Below are 27,973 nucleotides of genomic sequence, written 5' to 3'. Positions count from 1 at the left end.
TTGAGTAACCGGGTCAATATCTCTGGAAAGAGACATTACTGTTGAGTTTCTCAAATGTATTTTTGGCACTTTGAGCACCACATGCCGAATGCCTTCTAGTTAGATTATATTCTTGAGAAGGCAGACATCTCTTTAGCCATTACCTCCAATCCTCAGCAACTCACACCAAAACAATCTAGATGAATGAATAGCAGTACAGAGAAGAGGGAAAAATATGTATTTTTTAATTTTGGCATGGCCTGTCTGTTAAAGAGAAAACCTTGAAAAGAAGGAGTTCATCGTCTGTGAGGGGGTTGGTGGGAATCATTTTAATAAAATAATTGACTGAAGTAAACATCTACAACACAGGAGACAGAGGATACAAACAACTTACAACATCTCATAAAGACGCTCCTGGAGCTCACTGGATGTCATATATTGATGATACATAAAAGTAATAGTACACAAGGGTGGAATTTTCCAATATTACAGTTGTTGCACTGAAATTGTGTCCTTTGTTTTGCTCTCTCTATCCACTAGACCATTCTTCTAGCCAACCCAAATCCGATAAATGCAGCTACAACAATTTACAAAAAAATGCAACATAAACAAATGTGACAAGCAGTAGAATAAACAGTTCTTTGACCAGCTCCAGTGTGCTCCCTATTACAGCAGTAATGGGCTAACTGTTGCAGCTGTATTCTCATTACTGCCCCACGGCCACAATCATTTGTTACGCACTGTCTGTAAAAATGAGGCGACCGAGCGGCTCTCTCTAACTAAACTTGTGGAGATAAAGTAATGAATCACACTTACGGGAGTAAGTGCTGCATGTGTTCGCAGGATGATGTGAGGGGCAGAGGAGGTCTCTGTAGCTGACTGACAACCAAGGCAGCATTTGATTCCAGTTGGGCATCAGAGTGCTGGGTGGTACTTTACTGAAGGACGAGATCATTAAAAACGAGGAGGAATGGGGGGAAAAGGTAAAATAAAGACGGACACTGCCATGACTCAAAGCAAAGTTCTCCCCGTAGATGGGATATTAAAAGGCTGCTCGCTCATCCCTGGATGGGTGCCCAGGACGAGGTGTGCCAGCCAAGATAAGTCGTCTGGATATGGTCCATAAATGCTCAATCTATTACGCTAATTTATCTCCCCGTTCACTTGCCATAACCCTCCACCACCACTTCTCAGCTTAATCAACTTGTACAATACATACGGAAAGGGTTTAATAAATCCCTGCAGAGGAGGTCAGTCGAGTCAATGGAATTCTAATGTTGCTTGTTTAATATGTATCAAGTTCTGCAGCATAAATAAATGAATTATTAATTGAATATGAATAATTTATTTACAGCTTAAGAGAGATCAGAAGGAAACACTTTTAATAAACATATACAAATTGTTTTCTTGTCTATGTTGTTTGCTGTTGCACATGCTGAGCATAAGAAGTATGTTTTTTTATGAATGAGAATCACAGATTTTACCATGTAGTCGTGTGAGGGAGAGAAGACAGGGTGGCTGCGTTAAGCTGTGTTTTGCTCTGGTTCTCTCAGTAGACTGAGGAGCTTCTCCATCTTGGCTACTTCCAGTTCTGGACCCTTTTGCTCCTGACCTTTCTTGCTCTACACACACAAACACACATAGAGAGAGGGAGAGAGGAATCAGAAATGACTTGACCTCATGCTAACCAAGTGCTGGGGGAGACCACAGACCCAGCAGGCAGGCAGTTAACAGGAGGAGAACACAACACAATCAGACAGAAATGGAAATGGATGTAAGGTCAATAGTATCAGAGCGGTTATATTACTCCATTATATAACAATTACTCTCCACCCTATTGTGAAATGAGCTTGGAAGACATGAAGCTGCTGCCTAAAGGACACCATTGCAAAAGGGCAAATTCAAAAGATCTTTCAAAGTTTGTGATGTGTTGTTATTGTTATCGGCACACTAAATAGTCCAGTGGGCAAAGCCACTTAAGAGCTATATAATATGGCTAACATTTGTCTTATCCTGCTGCAGGAGCTCACTCTACCTCTGTTAAAGGATATTTAACAACCCTGTCAGTGTCAAGGCTCATTTCCTATTGTTACTGGCTTTTCTCAACTGAATTGGACTTTGATTAAAGGTGCACTAAGCAATTCTGGGGAAAGATAGATGATTGCATTTGGGGAATAAAACTCAGCAATCAACTATCTTACCAACCTGTGATTGGAAAAAGCCTCCTGTCATGGGTTAGATTTTCTGACAGTTATGGAGTGGGATCAAAAACAGGACTCTGGAATTTGCTACAAATGTCCCTAATTTTAACCTTCTCCCCATATGGTTGTTTGGTTTCCATAATTCACTTTCTTTAGCTCTAGCAACGTTCATATTTCAGATCAACATAGTTTCTCATATCACAGCTAAACACAGCATTAAAATATGTTTATGAAAACATTTTAATCTAGAAACAGACAATCTAGTAAAGTAATCTTAATCCAGATTTGATCAGCACTATCGAGTTTCAAAGATTGGTCTGAGTTTTGGGAGGCTCAGTTTATAAGCACGGCACAAAATGGCACCTTCCTGATTACAATCTTTCTTGCATTACAATTAAGCATTAAGCAAGTGTTAACTAAGGGCGGCACGGTGGTGCAGTGGTTAGCACTGCCGCCTCACAGCAAGAAGGTCCTGAGTTCGATCCCCCAGCTCCCCGGCTGAGAGCAGGGCCTTTCTGTGTGGAGTTTGCATGTCCTCCCCGTGTCTGCGTGGGTTCTCTCCGGGTTCTCCGGCTTCCTCCCACCGTCCAAAGACATGCATGTTAGGTTAATTGGTGACTCTAAATTGCCCGTAGGTGTGAATGTGAGTGTGAGTGGTTGTCTGTCTATGTGTCAGCCCTGCGATGAACTGGCGACTTGTCCAGGGTGTACCCTGCCTCTCGCCCAATGTCAGCTGGGATAGGCTCCAGCAGCCCCGCGACCCTTACGGACTAAGCGGTTACAGAAAATGAATGAATGAAGTGTTAACTAATAACATTAATGACTCGTGACATTCAAGTAGAGTATGTTCACACTGGAAAAAATGTGAACATGAAAGACAAAAATATATACTACATTATTGAGTGTGGTGATGATGGACACTGTTATCCCATAATGCAACAAAGAATAGAAATACTCAGCCACAAAAACTGTGTGTTGATTAGTTATATGGCTTGATAACAATATACACTTTTAGCCTCAATTCAATGTCTGTCTGTTCACCTTTTAGTGCACAAAATTAGTACATCATATATATAATGCATTTTTTCGGTTGTATTAATACAGAAGTGGGACACAGTGACACCCCTGCACACAGTTGAATAAACTCCTCCTTTGAAGCTTGGTACATTTATATCTATATTTTGGTGTAGCTATTTTGAAGTGTGAAATGGATACAGCGAGGGGGCCGATCCAGACAGACAGCTGTGCTCCCTAAAGAAATGAGCATCAAATCTCGATGCAACATAATATCTCTGCCATGATGAATGGCTCAATAAACCAGAGGAGAGAAAGGCTGACTGGGCACACATGAGCACTTGAAATTAATAAAACTTCAGAATTAATCACAATCAAAAATTCCTTATCTCTCAAAATGTCAACCTGTGTTCTGATTTATTTTTTTAAATTCCTGATTTTCCTTGCTGGTTTACTTACCACAGCAACAAAATCCTTGACTTGTTGTATCTGTATAAAAGTAATGCATACAAGCAGGACACCACACTTGTGTTGTTTTGCCCAGAATCTGGTGTTTGTTAGTTTTCTTGCACTCAATATTAATATAAATGTAAATGTTATGATAGATGTTATTCTAAGAGGCAGCAGTGATTAATAGACAATAACAAAATATTGCATAAGGCTGCTTTTATATCGCCACTTGTGGTTTGTGGGCAACAAAGAATGAGGCCACTGAAAAGAGAACAGATGAGATGAACACATTCATTCTGCACACAGCTGAACAGAACAGTGTGTTGTGCTGGGTTCATTTGATGTTAGTGGGCATGTAAAGATGATGAACATTTAGAGTGTGTATCTAAAGTACACTATTATGTTCACTTTCAGGTACTTAATATGCATTAAGCGAATTGTGATGCACTTTCAGACCAGATTCAACTAGAAAGTGATGACTGCAAAACTTCATCACAGTAAATTCTTCTTTCTCCACACCTCAGACTTTCAAACATTTAGAGCACACCACTGGCCGGTATATCGGGATACTTGGGCCCAAACATACCCCCATGATAACACCACATATGCACAGGCCTATGCAGCTCTGTGTGTGCAGTATAACAGCATGCACACTGGACATTACCTCATTAGTGACTATAGCCCTCAGGCTTACAACTGGGAAATAACTGCTCAGTTCAGCGCTCAGAACATTTTAGAACAAACTTTGGCAAGGTAAATTTCTGGTTTCTGGGGCTCAAAACAATTAATTAACCTCTTCAACTCCACGGGGACATCCACCTCTCTGGCTGACATTAATTTATTTCAGAAGTTCATTTTAATGCTAGAGTGAAGATACCGGTATGTTGGGAGACCAAAGGAATACATTAACCATTTCATGCTAGCTTGTCAGGAAGTGGCCTAATTAACACTCTAAAGTTAGGCTAAATTTTGATGAGTGAAAAACTGGCATCTCCTTTGTAGATGTGCCCACTTCGTGCTAATCCCATGCAGTTATTTGCATGCAGCCTAGATGTGTTACTTTTTCCTATTTTATTTATTTTTTTCTGCATAATGGTGTCCCTGAATAGTATTTGGATTATTATTATTATTTGTGGATGATTGGAAAGCTGAGACTCTTGTGGATTCAGTGAGGTGTTTTCATGCATGATGATGTTCATCCCCATAGTAGCCATTTGACTGTAGTGAGACCATTTCTTGAAACGACGGGCTGATCTAAAGCTGATCTAAAGTGCAAGTGGAAAGCGCGGAGCGTAATTGATTTAATTTATTCAAGGTGTGTCCAAATCCACATTTGCTGTCTTGTGCCAGGGGCGCAGGGCTATCCTGCCCTGTCCTGCCCCTTGCGCCAGCAGCACACAGCGTGATACACCTGTCAGGTGTGCCCAAGTGCTTTCATTAATTCACTGGTGAGTTTAGGCTGAACATGCCATAACCAATCAGAAAGTCAGCTATCATCACCTTTAAGAGGCAGGCGTGCCAGGAGAGCAAGCGGTGGCAGCATGACGGCGGGTTTACCAGGAAGGAACAACGAGAAAAGATTTTTAAGCGAGGAGACAGATCTCTTGGTTCAAGAAGTTAAAGCATGACAGTGTGCACTATATGGTGACAGCAGGGCGTCTCCAAAGCAGCTTCATGCACTTCATGCCTTCAATGACAGGACAGCTGAAAACGTGACAGGAAAGAATGTGATTCTTACAGAAATCACCAAAATGTTTTTGATACCAAATCACAGCATGGATTTTTCCATAGTGTTCCTGAAGGTCCTAGTGTCTCAATGTAGTATTTTAGAGGGGGTTTTGGCCATTTTATTAATCCTCAAGTGGTCATAAATGGTTAAATTGTGTACCAAATCTGTGTAATATATGGCACGAGGCCCAGAACATCATGCTGCAACATGACGGAGCATGGGACCATCATGTACTTCAATCCTAATTTTCTAAGCCATTATACATTCTAAACTCTAAAATTAATCTTCAATTTCAGCTTTCAGATGATGTATGTCACTTCTATCTGTTGATTGTTGACTTCCTATCAAACATGAGAAACATTAGTGTATGGCAGGAATGGGGAGTGGAAAACTACTACTATAAAAACTATTTGAGGAACACCACGGATGCGAGAGAGCGGGTGGACTGGACTATTATAGTGAGAGTAAACAAGCCAAGAAGTTGCCCCTTCAGCCTCACCGAATCCGTTTAAATAGGTGAGTACAACAGTACAACACACTTGTACTGTTACAGTTTGGATTGCTAGGCCACTGTGCCAATGTTTGGGGTATATTAATGGGCCACCATGCCTATTGTGCTAGTTTTAGTGGGTTGCTGTGCCAATTTTATATGACATATTATTGATAATATTTGCTGTTGGTGTTTGTGCCTGATGCTTATGTGCCACACTGGGTTCCAAAATGCTCTGAGTACTGTCAGTGGTGCTGAACTGTGCAATTATTTCCCAATTGTACGCTTTAGGGCTACAGTCTGAGGTCGCTAATGAGGTAGCACTGGATGTGTGTGTATGTGCTGTTATGCCCATACAAAGTGTGTGTGGTGGAAGGAGAACTGTTTATGTGTGCTGCACAGAGGCACAACAATGTCATGTATAATGCACAAAAACATGTCATGAAAATAAATACGTATTACTCAAGCCATTAGAATTCCTTAAAGTTTACATGCATCAAATGTGAACAACACAAAGGAGAACTGGAGAAGCTGCAGAGCTGACTGTAAATGGGCCCTGATTAAAGTGTTGTGACTCAGTGTGCCATTTGGTTTCCTCCTGCGTTTAGTAGGACCGCTGTGATTACTCCACAGCTCATTAACCATTGTCATGAGAGGCAACAGAGCCTTCAGTGACTCATCAATTGTGAATGGACCAGAGAAGATACAGCTTGCTTTGAATACAAAATTTATTTTCTTAAATCCTTCTGTTCTTTAAGATTTTTTGCCCCATTATATCTTGGCATTTAGAAATATAAGTGTTTGACATTATGAGTGACAGGGAGTCTGGGGAGACAGACAGGGAATGACTCATGAAAAAAGATCTATGCACTATGAGCCCTGGTTATGTGACTGGCCTTTTGAAACACTGGGCCCCTAGAATACTCGCTTTCATGTCACTTTTCTTGTTGAATTCCAGTAAAAATTTGAATACATTATTTATATTCTATTTCTCCTTCTAGTTATCTTTCTAACAAGCTTTTTCAATTATTGTACAAACAACACTCGACATCTCTGTGGCTAATTTTTAACTGGCCTAAATGAAGCAAGGGAGAAAGAAATACAGGCAATTAGCCATGCTGATAATGAGCTGCCAAGGAGGGGGAGAGGGACGATAGCCCCCATTCAATTGTTATTTGTTGAAATTAGCTCGAGGTCAGGACTCTGCAAAGAATGAATCATCTGATCTGCGTTCATTGATGTGGAACAAGTGGCAGTCATAAATAATGCAAAAGGGCATCCAGACCGTTTACAGATAAGATGGTATATAAAGTGAAAGAACACAACAGGCCATTCAAGTGCAATGGTAACACTGCAGAACACACCTCCGCATATGAAAGTGGTGAAAGATTTGGCACCCAATTTGATGTTTAATGCAGACAAAGTCCATTCATGTGTGCCAATTGAGGTTAATTATAAAGACAAATCAAGAGGAGAATAAATAAATAAAGCAACTTGACTCTTACCTTGGGTTTCTTGTGAAGGTTAGGTGATAGTTTAAAGCTGGTGACATAGCCTCGGTCATCGCCCACTATGATGATAGGATGGATGGGATTAAACTCGATGTGAGTCAGCTTCTTCTTTTTGGCTACCACTGGCTGCTGGCAGATGGCCTCATATTTGTTGATACTGAGGTCAAAAACATGAACCTGAAAAAGATGAGTGATCATAAGAATTAATGTGTTGTTTACATTTTTTACAGTTCAGTACTTTTTTTATAGTTCTGACACTATAATTGAATTTGCATGTTTGCCATTACCACACTTACTGAGGATTTAAAGGTGGGGTGCTCCTTCAGAAGATTTACAAGTGTGTTAACCCTTTACAAAGTATAATACCAACTATATCACTGATTCTTTGTGAAACTGGATCATACTTTGTGAAGAAAATGTTGTCTGGTTTTCCCTCTGATGTCCTATGGCTGCTCTGTCTCAATGTGTAGAGAGTTAGAGTTAGGGTTATTTACAGATATTCCTAAAGGAAAAGAAAAAATGCTGCTATATGTACCTACTGTTAGCTAGTTAGCTTAACCTTACTACCCAGACACAATGCTTAAACCTAACCAACCACACAAAAAAACAACGGCAGTGAGTACTAGTCAATAAGAACCAGAATAGGGCGGGTCATGACTTTGCTATCCTGGAAAAAAAATATTCCCATTGGGGTGGTACAGATAAGATAACTAGCTAACAGCAGCTACAGTTCGGAGCAGTTCACTCTACTGCAAGGAAACTCTGTAAATCACAGAGAGTTGAGACTGCATGGTGTGGCCTGAAATTTCTATCCAAGTAAAATGTAGAGCAGGGGCGGTAACGGTACATATCACTATATCTTTTTCTTAAAATTTCAATATAAATGCTTCTGAAGGCGCAACTTTTACCAGTCAGGCGAAGGGAGGGCTCTACTGGTCAACACAGTAGAATCACAAATACTCTAAGGCAAATCTATACTGGTGTACTTTCTATACCGTTTATACCATCCACCCCCAGCTGAGGCAGAGCAACTGGAGGATTGGGTGCTCAGAGAATTGGGTTAGTGGTGGTGTTTATACATCTATCACAGGAGCTTTGGACTGCCAGGATGAGGAGGTTTCCAGGCTCTGCTTTCTATGTCTTGTGTTGTTGCAGTCACTTTATGTTTCGCTGTGTTAGCAAAGTTGGTGTTTCACTAGTTTTTGATCAAAAGTAATATAATCATCATTTACAGTAGTATATAGACAAAATCTGAAAAAAAAAACCCAAAACACAACAAAACAAAATAAACAAAAAACAAACAAACAAAACAAACAAACAAACAAACAAACAAACAAAAAAAAAAAACAAAAAAAACAAAAACAAAAAAAAAAAACAGACCCATCTTGTTGACCACCATATTTAGGCTGGAGACTGACTGTCTGACGAGAGTTTAGTAAGTAAAAGCTGAATCTGTTATTACAGACTGCCTTTTCTGATTTTGTGTTTGTGTTGTATTTTAATGTGAGAAGGAGACTAGTGGAGCACAAGCCTCTGCAGGGATGTAAGCCTGACCATCTGGTGCAAGGAAGGGTGTTCCCAGTAATTCAATGAGGGTGCACTTCTGTCCCTATGTGGGTGAGCATGTGTGTCTGTGTGTGTTTGGCAGCCCCAACACAAAATCATAGGCATCCTCATCCAGAAGGAACCAGATCACAGATATTCTTCTTTCAGCCTAAGTGCATTTAGACAATCTGTCGACAACAAATGAGCCCACTTCAAAGCACAGCCCACTCCTTTTACCAGAAAGATGACTGTGTCCAGGTCGCTGTGGTTCACACTGCCAGTGTGTACCAGCACCACACAAAGCATCACAGTCATCACTTACAACCAATCATCATATTCTACTAACTTTCTGTAACCTCCATCACTACAGCCATTACATGCACTGTTTATGCTTTTGATATATATGCACTAATGTAACTTTAGTTATGAGTGACATACTGACTATATTTGTACTTGGAGCACTAAGACATTGTACTATGTTGAAATGACTACCTAATATTTTATAAAACTTACATTGTAGTACATAATATATTTTTACTCATCTAAGGATATTAAATTAGCTTAATTACTTCAAATCTCAAAATTCGGCCTGTTGATACAGGTATACCAACTGAAATATGTGACAGTCCATGTGCAGAAGGTGAAGAGGAACATCACAGAGAGCAAATACAGATTTGGAGACTTATCATGGGGAAAAAGGCTGGACCTGTCATTATTTCATCCTAACATTTTATTTCCTCAACAGTCAACTCAGATGGAGAGGCAAGGACGGAGAAAACCGAGAGATATGTGTTTGCAGTGGTCGTTCTTATGCCTCAGCCGGCCAGGCAAGTCATTATCCTTATGAAGACACATACACAAGCATGTATGCACACACACACAAACACGTACACCATTGTGACTCTGACATTTCACAGTACGGCACCAGCAGCAGCAGGCCAGGTTGTCATCAACAGTAAATACACGTCAAGCAGAGCACAACTCATGCTGAGTCACTCGAGCTCTATCAGACACTTGTCACTGAAAACGGCAAATGGGCTGCAAAGAATCTGCTGTCCTAGGGAAGATTATGCTGATTAACATCATGTACTGTGCCCGTAACAGAGAACGTGGGAATTCTGACAATATTTTGTCTTCTGCCTTGGTCTGAATGTAGGAAGGTCATTTAGCAGGTCTTAATTCTGCACACCGCTGTTAGTTTACAGGTAACATTTACTTTACCTTAAAATCTGGCATTACAATAAATACTAGAATACCTATATATAATACTCCTGTCAACGAAGCAGGGCACAACAATGATTGCCTGCCTTCCTGTGGCAAGTAAAATGCCATGTCAGGCTAGTAAATATAGCAACTCACTTACTTAACTAGGTAAATGGTAAAAAAGAAGTAAATTATCAAGTTTTTTTTCACAATTGATTAATCGTCCTTATTTTTAATGCAAAAATATATTATTATATTTTGATTATAAAATATTGCACATCTGAATATCTCTGAGTTTTGGACTGAACAAGAAGACATTTTAAAGACATCACCTTGGAAAATTTTCACAATTTTCTGACATTTTATATATAGTGCAGACTCATATTAAACGCTGCAATCAACTTAAGTTATTTGATAACCACAAATGAATAAAATAATTTGCACAGGGGCACATAAAAATTGACATAGACCAAGTAGTTTTCTGACCTACGTGCCCGACTGGGCAATTGAAAAAAATCAATGTCTAAGCTATTTACGCTAGGGATGGGTGATACCAAACATTTGAAATTTAACGTGATACTGATACTTTTTGAAAAAAATTTCACCCATTCTGCTAATTCTTTAAATTGGTGTGTCATTTTTTAATATAATGACTGATTTTTAGAGGTAAAAAGCAATATTATATATACATAAAAATACAATTAAATAAAAATGTTTGTGATAATAAGTGTAAAAAAATTAGACTAATTTGCATAAATACTATAATAATATCTAATAAAAAAAATAAATATTTTTTCTTGTTTTCATTCAGCCTCCTTATAACTTTCAGGCTGTTTCATTTCACTTGAGTTGCTGCTGTGTGGTACTTCTTTTCACAGATGGTACATCTTGCTATATTTTATTTTATATTTCACATTATTATTATTAATAGTATTTTAAAGGAATCAATACCAAATGAGCAGCTTGTGCGAATCAACGTATCAGTCCCATGAATCGAGAATCGATCTGCCCATCCCTAATTTAGCCCAGGCACATCCTTAAACTCTGAACTGACAATTCAATAGTCCTGCATACTGAGAAAAAATGTACCATGCAGGCACACTGACCTTGATCGACTCAAATTTAATATTCTTGTCCTTCCTGCTGCTTAGAAAGGAGAGGATATTGTGCTTGTAAAATGTATGCCAACTGATGAGATTTTAATGAGTTTTTTAATAGCTGCAGAAAACTGCTTTTGATCCAGTTTGAGAGAATAAATTGCCATAGTTACAAAAAGAACTGGGACTTGATATGCTTTCTAGCAAAGTCATTTAATTAGTTTTTTTTTCTGTAGAAGATGTTTACAATTAAACAAACTGCTGGTTTTATCCTAGGTTTAAACATCAGCTGTATGTATTATTAGTTGTTTTTCTGCAATTTATCATAAATTTGACTTAGTGAATTTGTTGTGAAATCTGATGTTTCCTTTCTTGCATACCTTATCAACAATAACATTTGTTTGGTTATGAAATAATTTGCATAATCTATTTGTGGGTATATCACAGCATGCATTGTGTATAAGGTGACTGAATCCTGGCAGCAGAGAGGATGGGACACACATACACACACACTATCACATAAGGTAACTCTCAAATGGTCGGCTCTCATTTCCTTTTTGTCACTCTCGCTTGACTTCCTTGGCACACTGGACAGAAAATGTGTCAGACAGCACACTGGACTTTTGTAACACGGTGCAGACTGGTGCGAAGACAAACAGATGGGGACAGCTTGCAGCCATATTAAGAAAATATGTGACGAAGATAAGCAACACAGCATCCACTGAAATTACTTTTGGCTGGAATCAATAACCACTGGCAGGGCAGGAAGCTGCCTTTGTTACAAGAAACTGTATTTGAACAAACTCGATTGCCTGAGGCCTATCCTACCTTAATCTGAGGCCTAGCCCTATGAATACAGGAAGGGTTTAGTCAGCTGAGTCTATATCTATGTTATGAGGCTAATAATGAAGTGGGTGGGAGGTGGTAGATGGTGCAGCTATTTGTGACTTCACATGTTCTGTCAGGTAAGTGTTGAGCTCATGTTATCTCAGATAAACAGCAGATGCATGGTGGTGATAATCACAGCCTTCAAACAAAGCATCCCGTAGCCCTCACAGAGGTCTGAGACTGGTTATACAGTCAGCCAATATCACCTGGAGAAAAAAAACTCCAGGTGATATAGGCAGATAACTAACCCCAGGTGATAACTACACAACTGTCCTACAATATATCCTAACTTCAGGAACATAATAATGTTTCAGTTTGTTGGGACTGTCTTTGAGAGGTGTTGATTCAGCTGCATGACTGCATATTGACAGGTGTTTTATAATTTCAATATCAATCAATCAATCAATCAATCAATCAATCAATCAATCAATCAATCAATCAATCAATCAATCAATCACTAATCAATTATAAATGTTAAATACTTGAATATGCAATTACAGAAGTGAGATTCTAATAAATCTAAGCATGGACCAAAAGGCAACAAACAAACAAAAAAAACCCAGAATATGAGTCAGGGCTGCTCAGGAAAACCCATGAACTTGTCATATGATTTGTGATTAGTATTGTAATGGCATTTACATTAAATTCCTACTTGTCATGCAATCAGAAGCTTCATGTAGTAGATGGGGAGTGTATTACATACGTTGTTATGAAATGCTATTTAAAGTATAGTACTGAAAAGGACCACAGATGATTAGAATATAATACGTGCATTTCATGCTTTGTTTGGCGGCCACACAAAATGTTTCTACCACACGTTGAGAGCACTGGTTTAGACGGACACTTACTATTCCATCTGTTGTGACAGCTGCAAATACAGTGGAGGAGTATGGAGCCCAGGCAACATCACCAACAGCTGCATTTAGGTCGAAGGTGAACACTGGAGTGCTGGAAAAGCACACAAACATCCACAATCAGAGAGGAAATCTGCAACTTTTCATTATATTGCATTGAATGCCATGTGCCTCTGAACTTAAATGTCATACAGAATGAACAATAACTACTACTCATAAGCTTAAGTTGGTCTTTTATAGATCAATAGTATGATTGAGACTGTTTCTATATTTCATTTCAGCTCCAATAAAGAAATCAAAATGTAGTAATGTTGGACTGTGGTATTAATAATATATTCAAAATAATGCGCTGACAGCTCAGTGAGGCTGAGAATACTGGTTATTTACATTTAACTTACCAACAACAGTGGACAAGAGGTGGAGAATTTTCTGTGCAAAACTGATGCTCACAAATTCAATCCAACTCTGCTTTATTTATATAGCAGTATTCATAGACACATGCAGCCCAAAGTGCTTCACATGGCAACATTAAAACAACACAGACAGGAAACAAATAAAAACCAAAAAAATAAAATTTTTACAAGAATAAAAATTACAACAATAAATTGTTTTTAAAAAATGACAAATAAAAGTCAGTCTAATTATATAAGAAACACCAAGGATAAAAAAATAATGTCAAAACCAACAACTGAAGCTTAAAATCTAAGTTTATAACATTACTCACAATTAAAAAGAAAAAAAAAAATAGTCCTTCACTTTCCTTTTAAAAGTGCTGAGAGACTTTGGAATTTTAATGTCCAGTGGCAGTGAGTTCCACAGTTTATGGGCAAACAAAAAGGAAAGTTTATGATTCTAGTTTTGATCTGTCTGTCTAATGCCAACAGGCACTGAATGCAGTTCTTCTCATTCTGCATTTGGTCCAATTAAAACAATCTTAGTTTTATCCCCATTTAGCTTTAAAAAGTTCTAGACACAATGATGGTTAATGATCTTTCCAAGTGGGAGCATATATAATTTAAAAAATGGCGTACGCGTTAAATAAGACTGGAACCAGGCTAGTGCACAGTCCAAGAGACTCACCAAGTCTGTGAATTAAAATACTGTGGTCAATTATGGCTGTCTCTGTGAAACTGTATGAACTAGAATGCACAATCAACCACAATTAACACTCCTCCTATCTTTTTTACGACAGCCTCCCTTCTTGATTTTTTCCGAGATGCTCCCCAGCTGACAGACAAACTGTGCTTCCTTGCTGCTGTGCCTGTTTGATGAATAGCATGCATTCTGGTAGGTGTAGGATATGTCTGAAAAAGGCTTATAAATCTGTCCCAGAGTCTTTAAAGAGAGGGCTTTTATAGCAGACTGACACTGCACATACTGTAAATCCAGAACCAGAACGATTAGGATTCATAAATTATGTCCAGGTTTATCACTAGGCTGAGGTGCAAATTTATCAAGTTAACTGTTGGAGTGATTAATAGATTCAATGCAAGTCTCTTCTATTACTACAAGCCCTTCAGCTCATTCAGGACTGGCTTACGTCATCCAAAATTTTTAGAAGATATATTATTCCCAGCTGTCCAACAAAAGTAGCAGTTTTCAGGGTAAAGCTTCCACCCACTTCTGAACAATGTGGTCCAAGTTTGTGAAAAGTTGTTTGATCCAGTCAGACCCTCCCCTAGAAACAATATGTCTTGTATATATGGGATGTTATGGATCATTCTTGAAAACCCCTGTCTCTCATAATGGGCGGATGATTACTATCATTATTCAGTCAAGCTGCCTGTGCTGACAAGAAGTGGGAGGCACTGCGGGTTGTAGTCAAATAAGCAAGGAAAATTATGCGGGGTTCATGATGAGTATCAGAAGGTAATAAACCTAAGACTAACTTTAATATTGTGGAAAGATTACAGGAATGATGATTAACTTATCCCTTCCTCACCGAATATACATATACATTTGTGCACAGATTGTTAGTAATGTTGCTATCTATGAAAATATAAATACAGCTTAAAACTGTAGTTGCCATTCTGTAACTTACTACAATGTATTTATCTTTCATTTTCTTCCAGCCATGTACTTTTATCTGAATAATGCTAAAACAGAAATAATGACAAAATCTGCAGTTGCCGGGAAATCCTGAAATGACAAATAGCCAACTGACTAATTAGTTTTCCTATTTCTACTTTCACTCTCCTTTTCTCCCAATTTGACAGGGCCAATTCCTCATGCAATGTAATTCTTGTCACTGCTTAACTCCCACTGACAGCCATGTGCCAGTTCCAACACATGTGGAGTCATAAGCTCCTTCTTTTCACCCGACATTGAGGAGTTTCACACGGAGACTGCGACTCTGAGTATTTCAAGCTTTTCCCCCGGAGATGTCACCCTCCTCTTCAAATGCGCTCCAGCCAACCGGTGGGAGTCACTAGAGCAACAACAAGTACATAATCCCTCACCAGCTTCCCACCAGCCAGTTGTGTCTGATGGGAAGCCCAGTTTAAGCCAGCAATGTCACTGTGATGGAAATCCAAATGTCATAACATTTTTTCAATACATACCACAACATGTTTGTTATGGACAAAGCGTTTGTAATTCTCGATATATGAAATTAAAATAATGAAGAATTAGCAAACTATACATGAATGGAAATTACATCTGCTGATAAAAATTAAAGTTTTATCTCCCCAAAATATACATATGGCTATTTATCTATATAGATTTTTTTTGGTGTGTTGCAGAGTTCTGGATATATCGGCCATAGAGATGTCTGCCTTCTCTCCAATATAATGGTACTAAATGCCACTTAGCTTGTGGTGCTCAAAACCCCAAAAAAGTTCCAACATGAAACTGCTGACAACAAGGTTTGCACATCATCTTGAGTAACCAGGTCATGATTTTTGAAAAGAGGCACTGGTTCTGATTTTTTCAAATATTTCTTTTTTTGGTGCCTGAGTGCAATTTAGTTCCATTATACTGGAGAGAAGGTAGATGTCACTATAACTCCAAAACTCTGCAACTCACACCAACAAAACTCTAGATGGATAAATAGTACTACAAGTAAGAGAAAAATATGTCATTCTGATTTTGGGTTTAACTGTTCCTTTAATGCTATAGCTGACTAACGTCTACAAAAATATATACGAAATAAAATGTGTGATTTGATTTGTGATGAGTGATTTCATATCTATAGCAGCTTCAAATATTCAGTCTTTCACTCTATTAACTGTCTTACTTGATGGTATGGTCCCAGATCTTGACGGTCCAGTCTGAACTGCAAGAGATGAAAACCTGTGAGTGGAAGTGGTTCCACTTAACAGCATCCACTGCCATGCTGTGGGCATCATAGGTCTCTAGGAACTGGCTCGAATATGTCTTGAAGCACTAGGGAATGAAAGAAAAGATTTTTCTTAGTATTTTACTATTTAACACAATGTTCATTAACTGAACCCATCTATTAACTGCTGGTGGCATCAGCTACTGAAACCACTGTATTGGAGGATTGTTGAAATGTCTAGGAACCTTCACAAACAACTTATTGAAGTGTTGATTTTTTTTCATTTGACATGAGCCGGATGCTGCATGTAGGCAGGGGTGTACAGAAAAGAAAAATACTGGGAGAATTGCGGTTCTTCGATTTAATATTTAAATTATGGCACCTTTACTACAGACCCCAACAAATGTCACGTTATCATGATTTTAATGTTTTTTTTCAGTGAAAAAGAAAATTGTGATGCTAAATGATCATTCCTACTGATCATGAAACATATCACAATCACAAAATAAATGGAATAGGATTTTTTCCCCATAGCATTCATCTCTAATTCTAAGCCTTTCTACAATTTCCCTCTTACCCAAACAGAAAACTTAAGGGGTTTCAAAAACATCTCAAATAGATTTCTAAAACACAAAGTGAGAACTCACGAGTCCAGGAAGTACATGTTAACTTTTCCATGGTAACACTTTTCCTGCCCAGTTTAATCAAATCTTGACTGTAATCCAAACCATTATTGTTGTTCAGATCAGATCAGAGAAAAACAAACCATAGTAGACATTATTTCACACTTTCTTCACAAGCTCAGTGGTAGTCTTCATGACTAGCAACAGATAAAAAAATAAGGGCATGGTGAGACAAATCTATATTTAAAAAGTGTCGATGTAAGTTTTTGGAAATCTTGAAGTAGAATATTTTCTGCAGAGCTGAAAAGGTCTTTCTGTGACGTTGCTGACTGGAGAAAGGCTACAAGTCTTATATGTTTGACAGTTTTAACTCAAAGAGACTACTGTAATCCTGTGTGAATCAACATTCAATTATGCCATAAATTTCCACAGTTTGTTTGCAACTGACAGAATAGGGTTTACAAAAGCACCACCACAGCAGTAGAGATTACAGGGGTGAATTAACAGGTCCATCCAGGATAAAACAGCAGGGATTGTGGGGACAGCTGTTGCACTTCCAAGCACTGACAGTTTGATTGTTGACCTGCAGCTAGGTGAAAGATTCTTAATCTGTCCTCTCCCGGGTTTCTGTGGCACTGAACCTTGAGGTGACAGACAGAACATATTTCATCTCACATGCTGGGTGTGTGTCTGCCTATAAGTCTGCAATGAGGGTGATTTCTCAGAAGTACAGCCAGGGCATATACACGCAGCCACAACCATCATATCAGCAGACAAAACAGTCTGCTTCGTTTTTTTTCTGACCTTACCCTAATCATGTTGCCAGGCATAGAGTCATCATGATGCAATCAGAAATGTTTTAAAAGTGTATGATTACAGTTAAGTCCAGTGAGTGAGCAAATCAGGGATTTGCAAAGCAGTCCACTTCAGATTTCTAGAATTCTAAAGTAGCAAAGATAATTCTCATCTGGTGTGAGAAGATACTGTGATAGATTTTTAGTGACAACTCAACAAAACAAGTGATTAGACACTAGTGTCCTGTTTAAAATACTGTTTATGCACCATGTTAAAGATGGTTATTTTATCTTATTAAAGGACTAACGTGTAGAGTGTAGCACAGCAACCTTACAGATTGTAAACAAACTGTCTGACCCTCCCCTTCCAAGAGTGTAGGAGAATCTACAGCGGCCACGAAACTTGTTAAAAAAAATACACAAAAGGCCGTATCTGGAGTCTGTGTTTGAGTTGTCCTTTCTTGGCTACTGTGGAAACATGGCAGGGTAAAATGGCAGCCTATGTGGTAGAGGACCTGCACCCACTGTAGATATAACCTCTTTCCCATTCTGAGGTAGTGAAAACATAACATTTCTTATTTTCAGGTCATTATACCCTAATAAAAACATACTTGTGAACATTATATTCCATTTCTGCCATTTTCTGCCAATAAATCCATGTAAATCTTATACACTGCACCTTTAAATTAAGCAAAAAGTTATGCAATGCAATAGGTTTTTTTTTATATTATTTAAATTGTTTTTGGATGACAGTGAAATTCTTTGGCACCAGAGCTTAGGCCATATTAGGCTGAAGTGACAAAGGCAATACTTGCTAGCAGATTGAATCAGTTGTCTTGGTTTTGGGTTTGATTCTCAGGGTCAAATATTGATAATAATGGAAACATAAATTGAATGCTGTTTTTTTTTTGATCAACTTTAATATTAAAACTCACTGAACATCTGAAAAGTCAGAACTGTGCTTTGTTTTTGTTGTAATAGTGATGTCAGTCAGATTTGGTTCAGTCAGAGCTGTGATGTTAAATCATCCATCTTTGCTAACTATCTCTAAACTTTTCCTACCCTCAGGTGGATTTAAATTACAGGTCATATGAATCGTTTTGTAAATACAAAAATATGAAATTATCAGTTATCTAGTGATGTCAGCCATAAGAAGAAGGCAATTATCTGTTACAGATATTGGCTGAAAAAGATCCACATCAAGCATCCCTAATACTTTATTATATAAATTATTAATATTGCAAACGTGAATTGAACTTTTTGAAATTTTTCGGACCACTAGATGGTGCTGAGTTTTTGGTCAGTGTGCTGGATTGGTACTCTTTTATGACAGTGTTGGTCAGTCTGCTTGACATTCCAATTTGCTGCAATAAAAATGATTCACATGCGATGAACAAAGTGACAACTTAATATAATTACATAAAACAATTGTTGACTTTTTTCCTTTGGGGACATAATTTGCAGTTTTATAAAAAGGAAATAAATTGCAACACACTGAAATATATGTTACAGCAAAATTCATCATCAAAATGTTTAAAATCTAAAAAGAATCTAATATTGTTTCATGACTTAAGTATCATGATCATCTCTTCTGTCTGTGTACTTAAATTGGCAAATCATTTGTGTGTGCTCTTGCATGCAATACATTTCAAGCAGCTAGGAATTAACCTCAATTCCCATCATCTCTCTGCCAAACACTGCGTTCTCTTTATGATCATGTAAGACAGACTTCCCTCAAGCACTGAGTTTATTTTCATAAACATCAGCCAATTTCAATGATGTGTGCATTAGTCAGTGAGCTGCACATTTATGTTATTAAATCAAAAGAATGAGGGCATGGTAACTGCCAACAAATGAGACTTTTATGAGTGTCTTTCTGCCTATGGTAACAAGATCATGAGGAAGAAAAGCATCGAGAAGGTGGGAGGCCAGCCAAAAAGTACCAGCTGTCTGATGTGGACAGAGAGAGCCCCTGCTTAAGGAGACTCTTTAAATCCTTAATGTCAAGCCTGAAGCGCTCCCAACAGGCCACATGGACACACACACACACACACACACACACACACACACACACACACACACACACACACACACACACACACACACACACACACACACACACACACACACATACACACACACACACTATTAATGGAAACTTTCTTGCTTCTGTACCCTCCAGAGTGCAAGCCCAGCAGGATATCTGTGAGTGCACCATACACAAAATGAGCTTCTGTTTGTCAGGGAGACAGTGTACAGCCCCAAGATGATCCTAATGTCATTTAGAGGTGGCACAAAAAGAAAACCCATTTGAGCAATGAGTCTTTCCAGAACAACAGCAGAGGAACTTTTGAATAAATTTTCAAAAGTCATCCTACCCAACCAACTTTACAAAAGTCAGTTGGGCCAGTCACAGCAGTTTAGCCCAGGCAAATATAATGTAAATATATGTCCAGGTCAAGCCTCAGAGTACCTGCTTTTTGCTTGGCTGAAAGTGGGATTTAATGGTACATTAGGTCAGAGCTAGAAAATGGTGTCACCTGTCACAGGCCCCAGTAGATTTATGATGGCACAGCCTGACTTGTTTGGTCTTTGTCTGAATTTGTCATGCTCCTTTGTTAGTGCTCATTCATATGCACTCTGGGTAACATCACTGTGGTGATGCATAACTGATTCACTGACATCAATAATCGCTGTTGTTGACACAGGCTCTGTTTTTAACTTTTTTCCATGAGACTGTTGACTGTGACAAACTAAAGCATAACAACATTGTACCATATAATCAATATTATACCAAATAGCTACTGTATATATTGACTCTCGAGATTATGGGAAAAATATGGGAGAATCTGTAAAATTCCCTAGTACTGCATCTCTGAACTATCAATCAAACACATATAGGCTATTCTATATGATCTCCTTTTGATAGCTAATGTGATATTTTTTCATTTTCATTCACTGAGCCTCCCCTAAACTGTTTGGAGCCCTCCTGGGGAGTTCCATCTCCCACTCTGAAAACCTCTGGCTGATATGATATAATCGGTAGTGTGGTCTGTGTGCAATATCTTGATGCTATTGTATCACAAGTTGGAATGTGATTCTCTAACAAGATAGATACAAGTGACCTATGTCATCCGGCTAAAACCAGCAATCATTGATACATACCTTGTATATTTTCCCCTCCTCTGTGCCAACTAGGAAGAGATAGTCCATCTGTTTATGGAAGTCAAATGATGTTCCACAGGCTGTGGACGAGAAGAATTGAGCAAATAAATTAGACATGCACTGTTACATCAGTGACCTGATGTATGGAACTGAGGCAAATTGAATCTGATATCAGATAATATTTCAAGTGTTGGATTTTGCATGAGTAATAGCTGTTTTAAAATTACATATGTAGATTCTTATATGCATGTGCAAGATGAAATGCAGAGTAATGGAGACGTTACCAATGCTGGGCTGCTGTGCACCTTCTGGCCCCTCAGTGACAGCACCATTCAGTGACAGTCTGATGATGTCTGTAAAGACCAGCTCATTCTACATGCATGCAAACACAATGTGATCAAGTAACATACAGTAGATATAGAATAAAAACAACCACATAGGCAACTGCAAATAAAAACAAACACACAGACACACTTATCCAGAATGCATACAAAAAGCAATTAATTAGCATCTTTAAAGGGACAGTTCACAGCACTGTCGCCTCACAGCAAGAAGGTTCTGAGTTTGAATCCCCCAGCTGGCCTGGGCGGGTTGGGAAGTTTATGGCTGGGGCAGGACTTGTCTGTGCAGAGTTTGCATGTTCTCCTCTTGCCCGTGTGGGTTCTCTCTGGGTACTATGGCTTCCTCAGAGTCCAAAGACATGCAGCATAATAGGTTAATTGATAATGCTAAGTTGCCTGTTTTGATTTTGGGGTGACCTGTTCCTTTAAAGTTGCATTACATTTACATTTTGACATTTGAGATAACATGGAATGAGAGAAAAGTATCTCTACTACTAAACAAGACTACAACTTACAAAGAGAATACTGAATATATATATAAAAAATAAAAAGCCTTGAATAACCTTGACAAGTGTCCAAGACACAACTCGGCCATCAGCTGATACAGAGTAGAAATTGTGGTTATTGTCCATGTCATCATTCTGCCAGCGCACCTGAATAAAAAAATAAATAAACAAAATCTACTGAAAACTGAAGAAAATGGCTAGCTTTAGGGCAAATGAAAATGTTCACATGCATGATCAAAATAACGTCTGACAATGAAGATACATTAGACAGACAGATTAGACAGTTTATTAGTTTAAAAGATGACTTCTACACCTAACTGATTTGGTTTGGGATTGCTCTTACTATGGCAAAACTTCCATAAAAAGGCACAAATGGAGAGAAATTACCAGTGCAAAGGTGGAGTGACTGGAACTAGACACACAGCCTGAACTCACATCACGTCCACCAATGTCCCAGTCTCTCACCTGCCAAACGGGATCAGTGTGCTTGCCGGTCTTAGCTGTACTCTTATACACAGGCTCCTGTCCCTTCTCCTTCAAGTTGTAGACGGCTACACAGCCATCATAGAAGCCAACCACCACCAGGTAGGAAAGCTTCTCATGGATGTCAAGGCACAGGATGCCAGAACTGGTGGGGTAGATGTACTCTGGGAAGGCAGGGTTCTTCAATGAGTAGAAGACAAGCATGCCACGCCCCTGTTTACTGAAGTCATCTGGCCAGGAGAGGGATAGTGAAGAGAGGACATAATGATGCCAAAGAGAAAGAGCAAATATGTTTCATAGAAGGTAACAATTAAAAATTAATTTAAATTAGGTACAGTCAGAAATTTTTACAGAAATCCTCACTTATGAATCCTGATTTCTATTGTGTGTACTCACAGGATCCCATTCCAGCAGCAAATAGGTCATGATATTTCTTATTCCTGTTGAGGATAGCTGCATTAATCAGTCATCCCTCCTTTTTGTGACACCAGAAGGGATATACAAACATCGAAACACACACACTGATACCTGAGGTGTACAGTCAATGACATGATCTTTAATACACTAGATAGTGTGGCAGTTGCACCTACATATCTCTCTTTTTTGAAGTAATAATCCATATCATTTTGAGGGAATGTCGGCAGAGTTGAATCGCAAACCTACCAGCAGAGGGCAGCGACAGTCAGTCCTTTAGCTTTGTCATATTGGAACTTCCACAAAGGGAGAAGGGTGCCCTTCTGGTCCCTGAACTCATCAGATGGATCCTCAAAGTATTTAAAATCTGAAAGAGCATGACAGGAGGGCAAAGAGAAAAGATGAAAGGAGAGGAGAAAGTATAGCAACTTAGATATCAAGTAGGACTGTAGTATATTATTATGTCACTTAGCATATATACTGGAACATACCTAGTGCTATATCACCAAATGCATTCTGATAGACCATTCGTTCCACGATCTTGGCCACCTTGCCAACTTTGGAGACATCATCGATCTATAACAGAGACATTATTACAGCCTAACATAAGAACAGGTGCATGCTGGTAGAGAGCATTATGGCAATTCCTGGTTAGTCATATTGTTACCTTTAACCACTCCACCCCTCCCTACTATATACATATTTTTGCAATTTTTAGGAGAGGAGGGACAGGGGACTTTAGGGGGAGATAGTAAGCTGACAGTATATGCCACATAGAAGGGGTATATGTCATCTGAAAGCTGGGAACCCCCAGCCCAGCACTCTGACACCATATATTACATAGATTTGGTGCACAAACCCTACTACAACCTATGACAGAGTAATGGCTGCCAGGGATATGTATGTGTATCCAGAGTTGAAGAGATTTGACTTTTGGTTTGACAGCTATTAATAATATGTTGTATGGCAATGTTTGTACGGCATGTATGGAAACAAAATTCATATCAGATGTAACTGTGCTCAGATGCAAATACATACATAGATACTAGTAATATTTAAGCAAGAATATAGGTGAACACTCAATTTACCTGAGTCTCCATCAGCATCATCTTCTTCTTGCTTTTGTCATTATCTTTTTTTGATGGTGTGGCTTTCTGCTTCTCTTTATTTTTTTCTTGCTTCTGCAGCTCCTCTACATATGCATCATAGATCTCCCACTGCAAAGAGAACAGTTATTCCAGCTATCCCATATGAGCACATATAATATATTCACTGACGCTCAACTGTGTGAAAACAAAACTTCTCTTAAACAAGTCAGGCAATCCAGTACTTGATTAGCAGTGTCAGAGAAGTTGCTGCGTGGTGGAGGTTCAGTCTGGCAGCTTCTTTCCTACAGGAAAACAAAAATGACTCCACTGAAACTCTTGAGATGCTAAGCTATGGATATTTCATTATACACACATTAATATCATGTTTTTCATGCCCTCCAGTATTAAAATTGATATCTTAGATATCATAACTAATGTATCTACTATACAGTGGGCCTGTATCTCAGGATTTTATTCATTTGTGTGAAGAAAACTAAATTAAAATGTATTTTTTATTTGAATTGAATTTTTAGTCTAGATTATTGTTCAAGATATAAACTTCAAAAAAGTCTCAAAGGGTAAGGGCATGGTGAACACCTGAATACAAGCTAAATTCACAGAGCCTTCACACAGTAATAGATAACACAGAGAACTGTATAAAAAGGCACGTATCTCTGATGCAAAATTTACAGGAAATAATCAAAATTCATCCACATGGCTCAGTTGTTCTGTACTGTTATTGCTATACACTGAATATGAAATGTACATACAGTATGTTATTTAGTGAGGGGTAATCAGTTTACTAAATGTTAGAAAAGACGCCCCTTAAGGAAACTGGTTGAGAATCACTGATGTAAAAGATGTGTGTTGTGACAAGGCATAAGATGCCACTCTTGGTTGTCCTTCTTCTTACCCTCAGTGGGTTATTGAGGGTCTGGGAGGCCCTCTCACTGAAATTGAACTGGTTAGTAAGTTTTGGCTCCTTTTTGTCTATTTTGGAAGCAACACTGTCTGGTCTGTCCTCTTCTCCAGCTTCCTCCACTTCCCCTCCATCCTCTACAGGTGTTGCCTGTGGGAAATCAACAGGGCGAAGTGTTGTAGTTCAGTAACATTCTTGACTTACTGACCTTGGTAGGAAATGTTGATCAACAGGACGCTGTAATCGCTGTTCAAAGATTTGCACCACTGTAAACTGACAATAACAAGCAAGGACAAATTCTACACTGTAAGTTGATCAGCTTTTTATATAGCAGGTGACTGCCTGTCTCACTGCCTGCCAGACTCGACTGACATATTGTTCAATTTAAGCATCATAAACATCTGTTCCCTCTAAGAGATTATGAATGATTTCTTACGACTCATAAACATACACTTACTCAAATATTCACTATTAATTTGAAGTCTAATTAATGTAACACGGACAAACAAAAGCAGTCATTCCTGAATACAAATTTCAAAGTCGGACACCACAGCTGTAGTGTTGTTGTCAAAAAAATGATGATTTCAATTTAACATATTTCTTTGATCTCTGATGACATATTGTGGAATTTTATGATTTATTACAGTAAATATATTACAGAATTCTTCTTTAATACAACAAACTATATTGTTACCGGGGTTTCTGGTTTCTCTTCATCAGGTTCTCCTCCAGTGTCGACTGTTGCGGTCTCTGTACACATTTAGGAATATTAAATCATGCTTTTACTGTGTAGAAAATGAACACATCATTTTTGTTTTGAATTTCATGGCACATGTTCAAAGTGACACCTTGTGGCACCCAGTATGCACTACACCAGGGTAAAAAACACTGCATGTCCTTTCTGCACGATGAAGAACATTACTGGCCTTGAATATCAAAGTGTTACTGGGATCTGTAAATACAGAATAACATTACAGCATGTTTCAGTAACTACCCTCAGAGAGATCCTCCTTCGCCCTCAGTCTACGAGCCTCGTCGGAGTCTTGATGCAGGAGGCTGCCCTCCAGCACGAAGTGAACAGCCATCTGATCCACAACATGGGTAGGTTTGTAGGAACGCTCCTGACAAACACAAGAAGCAACTATGTGAGGGATAGTGAAACTTGTTAGTTTTATTTGAGTGTGGTCAGAATAGAAGAAATGGTCTGTTAATTGCTCACACGGTGTAAAATATTGGCTCAGAATATTTTACTTTTTCCTTTTAAAGATGAACATCTAACAGATAAGCAATGGTGGAAAATAACTAAATGCATTTAATCAAGTATTATAATTGATTAATGATGAATTCATTTTAAGATGGAAATTTTATACGATGGATAGTATAATAAGCTTTTAAAATACCACACATTATTAAAGATTAAACCAGTGGTTTCCAACCTGTTTTGGCTTCTTTCGTGTTACAACTGCAACTAGTGATTATTTTCATGGCTGATTAATCTGATGATTATTTTCTTGATTAATTGATTCATTTTTTTGGTCTATAAAATGTCAGAAAATGGTGAAAAATATAGATCATTCTTTCCCAAAGCCCAAGATGACATCCTAAAAAGCTTTGTTTTGCTCATAACCCTAAGACACTCAGTTTACTGTCATAGTAGAATTAAGAAACCAGAAAATATTCACATTTAAGAAGCTGGAATCAGAGAATTCTTAAATAATAACTGAAACCGATTAATTGATTATCAAAATAGTTGGCATTTAATTCAATAATTGATTAACAGCCAATCAATTTTTGCAGCTCTAGATATATATAATAACATAACAGTCCGGAGGGCCAAACTGGTATTCATACTTCAATACTTTAACTACATTTTTCTCCTAAGATGTATGTACTTTTTATTTAAGTTGGGTTTTCATGCAGGACTTGTACTTGTAACGGAGTATTTTCACATTGCTGTTTTGGTAGTTTTATTTTTTAAAGGATATGAATATTTCTACCACCACTGTAGGTGGGCAGGAATGTCTGCATTTCTCAATAAATAATCTTGCATGAGGTGGCCTCAGAATTGCAGTGATTCTTGCATCTACAGTGAGTGATGTGAAGTTGTAAGCCTGATTACAACTTTCTTACCTTGAAGCTGTAGCGGACAATATTTTGAGGAGCATGTGGGTTGTTTGCAGTCAGGATCCTTGTGATTGTTTCATTCAGCTCCTAATGGAATTATTATAGATAGAGCAGAGCACAGAACAGCACAGGTTACAATAGTCTGGCTAATTTGGTTTTATTGCAAAAATAATGACTAAAAGTTTAGAGTAAGATATTCTAGTTGAAAAACGTTGTCTGTTCATTTATTTTTGAGACATCTGTAGTTTACACTGAGCATTTTTGTATTGTAAATGTGTGACTGTGGGATTTGTATTCTATTTGGAAAAAAAAAAAATTAAGAAAGAGATAAAAATAACCAACAGCAGCAAAGTCTGAGCCAGTTCCCTCGAAACAGCCCATGTGGATGTCTTAAACTTGAGCAACTGAAGATTCCCATCCACTTACAGCCTCAGTGAGCTTCAGTTGATCAGGGGGCTTCATAAGTGCTTTCCCATGAGACCACTCGTCCCATCCATCAGCCGTATCTACGCCCTCTTCCTCATCCTGCAATGTTACATGCAAAAAAAAGATTTATAACTTGGTTAATTTCAAAATTACATATTTTTTAGTAAAAGCACATGTGTTTCTCATCGTTCTTCCCACTGCAACCAGATGCCAAATGGATGTTTTTTTCACAGGGCTGGTTGTGAGTTAGAATTATACCCACCTTTTTCTTACTTGCAGCTTTTGTTGACTTCGCACCCGGTGGCTTATGAATTGACCCCTGTGTGAAAACAAATGAAAACCAATAAGCTAAATGGTTAGCGGCGACTGAAAACATTTTCAGTTTGCGAAACCTTAACTGTAACGTTACCTACTGCTTTTACTTTATATAGCTAGTTACTGTGACTTAGCGTTATCACTTCGTTAGCTAACTATAGTTAACATTAACGCTAGCTAAACTAAGCTGACATTTAAGGTAGCCTACCTTTCTCAAGGATGCTGCAACGTTGTTGTTAGGCACGGGCATTGTGAAAACAGTCCGGTTAAATTACTTAACCAACGATTTAGAAATTTAGACTTTTCAAATTACAGCACAATTACACAAAGTAAAAGAGAAAGAAGCAAAGTTAAAAGCAACTCTTCAGTAGGCTAGCTGCCCGCTGCTGTATATAGGTTGCCAAGACAACCAGCCGTTTCTGTTGGATCCTGGAGGTCGTATCAGCAAGGGAACCCCATGCCCGTGAAATATCTCGCGAGAGTGAGTAGTGATTGATTTTAGAATTCTCTAAACCGAATCAGGTGGTTTCGTGTCTA

At 38.4% G+C, this 27,973-nt stretch overlaps 1 protein-coding gene across 1 annotated transcript; it reads right to left on the bottom strand.

The window, feature by feature from the left end:
• On the bottom strand, window positions 1-27,807 carry dnai1.2 (dynein, axonemal, intermediate chain 1, paralog 2). Its single transcript, XM_084729943.1, has 20 exons — window positions 27,645-27,807; window positions 27,384-27,440; window positions 27,122-27,220; window positions 26,702-26,782; window positions 25,566-25,692; window positions 25,266-25,321; window positions 24,566-24,721; window positions 23,895-23,954; window positions 23,653-23,781; window positions 23,056-23,140; window positions 22,814-22,931; window positions 22,547-22,590; window positions 22,133-22,380; window positions 21,725-21,814; window positions 21,105-21,192; window positions 20,821-20,900; window positions 16,197-16,345; window positions 12,956-13,055; window positions 7,369-7,551; window positions 1-1,601 (listed from the first exon to the last, which is right to left on the bottom strand). Exons 1-20 carry the CDS (start codon window positions 27,684-27,686, stop codon window positions 1,503-1,505), a joined length of 2,091 nt encoding a protein of 696 aa, XP_084586069.1. The 5' UTR covers window positions 27,687-27,807; the 3' UTR covers window positions 1-1,502.
• Between the last annotated feature and the right edge of the window lie 166 nt (window positions 27,808-27,973).

Source organism: Lutjanus erythropterus, chromosome 2 (genome assembly GCF_056507025.1).
Source record: "Lutjanus erythropterus isolate fLutEry1 chromosome 2, fLutEry1.hap2, whole genome shotgun sequence".
Taxonomy (NCBI): domain Eukaryota; kingdom Metazoa; phylum Chordata; class Actinopteri; order Lutjaniformes; family Lutjanidae; genus Lutjanus; species Lutjanus erythropterus.
This window is presented reverse-complemented; position numbering and strand designations above follow the sequence as displayed.

Excerpts from the sequence above, each read along its gene's own strand:
- dnai1.2 (XM_084729943.1), bottom strand. The coding sequence starts at position 27,686 with ATGCCCGTGCCTAACAACAACGTTGCAGCATCCTTGAGAAAG. Across the intron at positions 22,591-22,813 it reads ACTGTCGCTGCCCTCTGCTG|GAATAAGAAATATCATGACC; the intron begins GTAGGTTTGCGA and ends TATCCTCAACAG. Across the intron at positions 22,381-22,546 it reads TGCTGCTGGAATGGGATCCT|ATGACTTCAGTAAACAGGGG; the intron begins GTGAGTACACAC and ends TCTCCTGGCCAG.